At 43.7% G+C, this 6974-nt stretch overlaps 1 protein-coding gene across 4 annotated transcripts; it reads right to left on the reverse strand.

Moving 5' to 3' along the window:
- Positions 1-3248: 3248 nt before the first annotated feature.
- Positions 3249-6974, reverse strand: LOC143412311 (matrin-3-like). Of its 4 annotated transcripts, XM_076887222.1 has the most exons (9): positions 6886-6974; positions 6407-6445; positions 6185-6325; positions 5505-5584; positions 5357-5380; positions 4864-5119; positions 3740-3856; positions 3544-3665; positions 3249-3452 (listed from the first exon to the last, which is right to left on the reverse strand). In XM_076887222.1, the coding sequence occupies exons 2-6, from the start codon at positions 6437-6439 to the stop codon at positions 5113-5115; spliced, it is 285 nt and encodes a 94-aa protein (XP_076743337.1). In that variant the 5' UTR covers positions 6440-6445; positions 6886-6974; the 3' UTR covers positions 3249-3452; positions 3544-3665; positions 3740-3856; positions 4864-5112. The 4 variants fall into 4 exon arrangements, with proteins under 4 accessions (XP_076743337.1, XP_076743336.1, XP_076743334.1 ...); XM_076887221.1 differs by lacking the exon at positions 6886-6974 and having other exon boundaries at positions 6407-6850; XM_076887219.1 differs by lacking the exons at positions 5357-5380; positions 5505-5584; positions 6185-6325; positions 6407-6445; positions 6886-6974 and having other exon boundaries at positions 3793-3856; positions 4864-5113.

Raw genomic sequence — 6974 nt, forward strand, 5'->3', positions numbered from 1 at the left:
CCCTTTTGCCTTTTCCTGCTCCAGCCAAGTCCTCCGCCTGCTCCAGCCAAGTCCTCCGCCTGCTCGACATCTCTCCTATTACCTTTTATTACGCTTGCACTCATGCCTTTGCCTTTCACCACTTCAAAACTGCGCCTACTTCAATATTACCTTCATATGCTCTCTTTGCTTTTCGCCTTCCTCACTACACTAAGTACCATTTTTTAACGCTGTGTACTCACTCTTGCTAAGTACATGTGAACAGATCTTGAAGAAAAAAAACAAAACAAAACATACTTTTCTTTTCTCTTTAATTCAAACCACTTTACAGAAAGTACAATTGTTTACAATGAACAAAGGAGTAGGTAGGTTTCCAATGCTTAATTAGTGTGTAAGAATATTGCAGAATCTGCTGTGCTGTGTACTTTGGAAAAACCATGAGAAGGGCTGGCTGGCTGAAGAAGAAATGATAAATGTCCTTTTTTTTCAAGCCTTCTCTCGGCCTGGCTTGGGGGGCGGGGAGACGTGCACTCGCCTTTCCTTTTTGCTTTTTCCTGCTCTTGCCAAGTCCTCTGCCGGCTCTACATCTCTCCTATTAGCTTTTATTAGGCTTGCACTCATGCCTTTGCCTTTCACCACTTCAAAAGTGCGCCTACTTGAATATTACCTTGGTAGGCTCTCTTTGTTTTTGGCCTTCCTCACTACACCGTGAAGAGATGTTGAATAAAAAAAAGCAAAGAAAAGATGGTTTTGTTTTGTGTTTTATTGAAAGCACTTTCCAGAAAGTGTAATTGTTTAGAATGAAGACAGAAGTAGGTAGGTAGGTTTCCATGTGTAATTGATGTGTAAGAATATTGCAGAATCTGCTGTGCTGTGTACTTTGTAAAAACCATGAGAAGGGCTGGCTGGCTGGCTGGCTGGCTGGCTGGAGAAGAAATGATAAATGTCCTTTTTTTTAACCATTCTCTCGGCCGGCCGTTTGGCGTATGATGTGTGGCAGAGCACTCTGGTACAGAGCGCCGCCAGTTCGAACCCCCACGATCTCGCTGCCACGGCCCTAGCTTGGGGGGCGGGGATGCGCATTCGCGTTTCCCCTTTTGCCTTTTCCTGCTCCAGCCAAGTCCTCCGCCTGCTCCAGCCAAGTCCTCCGCCTGCTCGACATCTCTCCTATTACCTTTTATTACGCTTGCACTCATGCCTTTGCCTTTCACCACTTCAAAACTGCGCCTACTTCAATATTACCTTCATATGCTCTCTTTGCTTTTCGCCTTCCTCACTACACTAAGTACCATTTTTTAACGCTGTGTACTCACTCTTGCTAAGTACATGTGAACAGATCTTGAAGAAAAAAAACAAAACAAAACATACTTTTCTTTTCTCTTTAATTCAAACCACTTTACAGAAAGTACAATTGTTTACAATGAACAAAGGAGTAGGTAGGTTTCCAATGCTTAATTAGTGTGTAAGAATATTGCAGAATCTGCTGTGCTGTGTACTTTGGAAAAACCATGAGAAGGGCTGGCTGGCTGGCTGGCTGGCTGGCTGGCTGGAGAAGAAATGATAAATGTCCTTTTTTTTAACCATTCTCTCGGCCGGCCGTTTGGCGTATGATGTGTGGCAGAGCACTCTGGTACAGAGCGCCGCCAGTTCGAACCCCCACGATCTCGCTGCCACGGCCCTAGCTTGGGGGGCGGGGATGCGCATTCGCGTTTCCCCTTTTGCCTTTTCCTGCTCCAGCCAAGTCCTCCGCCTGCTCCAGCCAAGTCCTCCGCCTGCTCGACATCTCTCCTATTACCTTTTATTACGCTTGCACTCATGCCTTTGCCTTTCACCACTTCAAAACTGCGCCTACTTCAATATTACCTTCATATGCTCTCTTTGCTTTTCGCCTTCCTCACTACACTAAGTACCATTTTTTAACGCTGTGTACTCACTCTTGCTAAGTACATGTGAACAGATCTTGAAGAAAAAAAACAAAACAAAACATACTTTTCTTTTCTCTTTAATTCAAACCACTTTACAGAAAGTACAATTGTTTACAATGAACAAAGGAGTAGGTAGGTTTCCAATGCTTAATTAGTGTGTAAGAATATTGCAGAATCTGCTGTGCTGTGTACTTTGTAAAAACCATGAGAAGGGCTGGCTGGCTGGCTGGCTGGCTGGCTGGCTGGAGAAGAAATGATAAATGTCCTTTTTTTTAACCATTCTCTCGGCCGGCCGTTTGGCGTATGATGTGTGGCAGAGCACTCTGGTACAGAGCGCCGCCAGTTCGAACCCCCACGATCTCGCTGCCACGGCCCTAGCTTGGGGGGCGGGGATGCGCATTCGCGTTTCCCCTTTTGCCTTTTCCTGCTCCAGCCAAGTCCTCCGCCTGCTCCAGCCAAGTCCTCCGCCTGCTCGACATCTCTCCTATTACCTTTTATTACGCTTGCACTCATGCCTTTGCCTTTCACCACTTCAAAACTGCGCCTACTTCAATATTACCTTCATATGCTCTCTTTGCTTTTCGCCTTCCTCACTACACTAAGTACCATTTTTTAACGCTGTGTACTCACTCTTGCTAAGTACATGTGAACAGATCTTGAAGAAAAAAAACAAAACAAAACATACTTTTCTTTTCTCTTTAATTCAAACCACTTTACAGAAAGTACAATTGTTTACAATGAACAAAGGAGTAGGTAGGTTTCCAATGCTTAATTAGTGTGTAAGAATATTGCAGAATCTGCTGTGCTGTGTACTTTGGAAAAACCATGAGAAGGGCTGGCTGGCTGAAGAAGAAATGATAAATGTCCTTTTTTTTCAAGCCTTCTCTCGGCCTGGCTTGGGGGGCGGGGAGACGTGCACTCGCCTTTCCTTTTTGCTTTTTCCTGCTCTTGCCAAGTCCTCTGCCGGCTCTACATCTCTCCTATTAGCTTTTATTAGGCTTGCACTCATGCCTTTGCCTTTCACCACTTCAAAAGTGCGCCTACTTGAATATTACCTTGGTAGGCTCTCTTTGTTTTTGGCCTTCCTCACTACACCGTGAAGAGATGTTGAATAAAAAAAAGCAAAGAAAAGATGGTTTTGTTTTGTGTTTTATTGAAAGCACTTTCCAGAAAGTGTAATTGTTTAGAATGAAGACAGAAGTAGGTAGGTAGGTTTCCATGTGTAATTGATGTGTAAGAATATTGCAGAATCTGCTGTGCTGTGTACTTTGTAAAAACCATGAGAAGGGCTGGCTGGAGAAGAAATGATAAATGTCCTTTTTTTTAAACGTTCTGTCTGCCGGCCGTTTGGAAGAAACAAATCACAAAACCCCAAACATGTACACAGTCATCCAGGACACACATACACACACATATACATATATATATACACTCTGCACAGTTATGTGTTAAAAATACAGTAGATCAGGTCCATCAGTCAGAACCGGAGCCTGGAGACGTCTGAGACAAAGTTTTTGTAGCTCTTTGTCGACGTTCCTCATAATATTTCTAAAAAAACAGAAAAGCGAGAAAACAAACATCGTTAGGCCAACAGTGTGATTTTGTGTGCTGAATCGTGTATATGTATGTGCGTGCGTACCTGCAGGTTGTCGTAGTGTTTCTGGCTGCAGCAGTGGAGTTCCTTGGCGGTCTTCTCATTCAGGCAGAAAACAGAGCAGATGTTACAGAAAAATCCTGATTTAGGGACCACAAACTCCTGACCTGCAGAGAAGCAGAAACAGGAAGATTAGACAAGTATTAACAACACATTTGAATTTAGAGTGTGTGTGTCTGACCGATGGGGCTGTTAGGGTTGAACTGAGGCAGTCTGAAATCTGCTACAACACACGGAGACTGAGAGCGAGATGGCTTTGCCTCAGGTCCGACAAGCTCCCTCCTGCGTTTACCCACAACTGAAAATGAAAAGAGCGACACGTTAATCATCAACAAATCTGCTACAGGAGCCACTGGGTTTATAAAATATTTAAACATTCAATTATAACTCAATAATAATTGAACAAATGATTTCGATTTACTTGAAAAGCTGAAACCTTCATCGGCCACTTTATTAGGTACACCTGTTTGACTGCTCATTAATGTGACTCTCTAATCAGCCAATCACATGGCAGCAACTTAGTGATTTAGGTATGTAGACATGGTCAGATGACCTGCTGAAATTCAAACTGAGCATCAGAATGAAGAAGAAAAATAATTTAAGTCACTTAAACGTGGCATGTTTGCTGATCTTAGCATTTCAAAAACTGCTGATCTGCTGGGATTTTCCCACAGAAGCATCTCTAGGGTTTACATAAAATCGTCTGAAACAGAAAATATCCAGGGAGTGGCAGTTCCCTGGAGGAAATGCATTTTTGAGTTTAGAGGAGAATGAAATAACTGCTTCACGCTGACCGGAAGGCCAGAGCAAGCCAAACAACCACTTATTACAATGCACAAGAGTATCTCTGAACGCACAGCACATCCAACACTGAAGCAGATGAGCTACAGCAGCAGAAGACCACACTGGGTTCGACTTCTCTAAGCTAAGAACGCAAAACTGAGGGTACAATTCACACAGGCTCAGCAACGCTGTAAAATAAAAACGCTGCCTGGTCTGTTGAATCTCAGTTTCTGCTGTGACATTAGGATGGTAGGGTCAGAAATCTTGGATCCATCCTGCCTTGTATCAAAATCTCAGGCTGGTGATGGTGTGGGATATAGTCATCGCACCAACGGAGCTTTTTTTAACCACCACATATGTAAAATATATTACTACCACCAGGCTGAATGTCTGTAGCACAGTGAGGAGCACAAATATGAGATCAGAGCCATAAAATATCACAACTTTTCTTTTTATATTCACTTTACTGTGTTTTGGCTGTCAGAGCGGTGTATTTTGCTGATTTAAAGCAGCTCTTTGTACCTTTAATGTCGGCCATGCTCCATCCATCATTCTCCTCTCCCTCCTGTGTCTCGTCATCAGGACACTTGGGCTCTGGCTGCTGTCCAGCAGGGGCGGCTGCAGCATCGGGCTGGGTCACTGCCTCCTCCTCGGTCCTCTAGCTCTCCGCCTGGCAGTCACCTTTGGTCACTGCATCAGTCGATTCTGCGGTCTTCTTGGTTTTCATTTTGAGGTTAACTTTGTTGTCACCAGAGTCTTGCAGACGCTGTTTCAGGCTCTTCAAACGGAATTTAAAAGCAAAGATGCCAGTAGGTTACCACGAAAAGAGGTTTGTTGTCACAAAATGTTCATGTGAAATAAGAAATTCCATTTCAAATTCCTAATCTAGAGTTGCTTATATCTAAATCACATTCTTCTCTTTTTGCATCTTTGGGAACTGTTTACTATAGACGACCTTGAGGAGTGTATGGTATATTTGACTCTGCCACTAAACCTGAAAAAGAAAGATACTCACGACTCAATACGTCCAGCTTTACTCCTATGAAGAGGAGAGAAAAAAGCACAAGGTCAGACAGACATGAAGACACTTTAAAGAAAATGAACAAACACAGTGTAAAATAAATTTCCTCTTTTTCTCACTTCTGATTGTGGGACACACTTACCAAGCAGATAAATAGTCCTTGGTGACTTTGCTCTCCATCACCTGTGTTAATCCACCAGGTTCGGCCATCTCAATGCATATCTGAGAAAACAGAAAGGATATTTGAGCAACACAGTGGTACTCAATGGGTGTGCTACAGGCACGATTTGTATTGTACAGGGCGATAAAGAATTTGTCCTGGCGAGTTTCTCTACTGCCCTGTACGATAGTACAAGGCAAAGAAAAAAAAATCTTGGGGTTTTAAACTTGCAAATGGGAAATAAGTGCAAACATATTTCTATACTTTTGCAAAGTTTTTGATTGAACAATAAAACCACTGAGCAAGAAACACTAAAAGAATAACTTAGCGCTGCCTCAAACTGCAGGGATCTCCCCTGCTCGATGGGCCAGGACAAAAGGCTGAACAGGTCATAAGATTACTACTTGGTTGAGAACTTGCTGCATTTCAGGCAGTCCTTCTTCACCAGTGTTTGCAAAGGCATGTCAAATTCAGATTGCCTGCCGCAGGGACTGTCTGTACATGGAATATTTAAACTTGCTCAACTCGTGTTAAAAAAACACAAAGTCTCCTTCAGACTCATTTAAAATGTTTCTCAATATGAAAAGAACAGCAGACACCATGACAAGCCTTGCAGCCTTCTGTAAAACATAAAAAAGTTGCACGTGTTTATGAAATCGTACCCTGTTGGCAAGCGGCAAGAATCTGACAAAAGCAGCAATGGACGCCACCACTTCCATGATCATCATGACAAGGTCCACATTCACCTCGGAGACCTCCACACTCAGCAGCCGGTCCTCCAGAGACTCCGACTCCAGAACATGCTGAAAAACAACCAGCGTTAAGATCAGGGAGACCCGAGCCTGCTGCTTTTACAAGACAGATTTATGTGACTGCTGACTTACAGTGGTGCTCCATTTCATCATGCTTCTATACATGCTCTCCTGTGAAAAGAGTAGAAGATGAAAGGGGATTACATCAATCACTGATCCTCTGTTTGTACAATAAATACTGAATAACTCTCCTCCTGCTTAGAGTGTTTTTAATGTTCTAGTGACCACATTTAATAAGATAAATATTGGACTCCACTGTAAGTGAGAAGTGACTCGATCCTGGTTTGCATCTTTGTGGCAAAGGATTCATACTTCAGGACAGTAACGACACAACATATAACCAAGGTTTTGCAGGAACTATTTGATGCTATTTGAGTCTCAGTGTCAGGTCTGACGGTGCCCCGACCGGCGACCTGTGTGTATGTGTGTGTTTGTTCTCCTCTCTCTCGCTCTGTTTTTTCCTCTCCTGCTCCGCTGCGATTGTTACGCGGTCGCGTAGCAATGGGAGATCTCCGAGCCGGAAGTGCTGCCGCTCTGACCTGCTGTCCCACCTGCGACTGATTCCTCGCCAGCTGCTGCCAATCATCCACCGTCGTTGGCAGAGCTATTTAATGGTGTGGCTGAGTGACAGACAGCGCTG

This window comes from Maylandia zebra, linkage group LG8, assembly GCF_041146795.1.
Source record: "Maylandia zebra isolate NMK-2024a linkage group LG8, Mzebra_GT3a, whole genome shotgun sequence".
Classification (NCBI taxonomy): domain Eukaryota; kingdom Metazoa; phylum Chordata; class Actinopteri; order Cichliformes; family Cichlidae; genus Maylandia; species Maylandia zebra.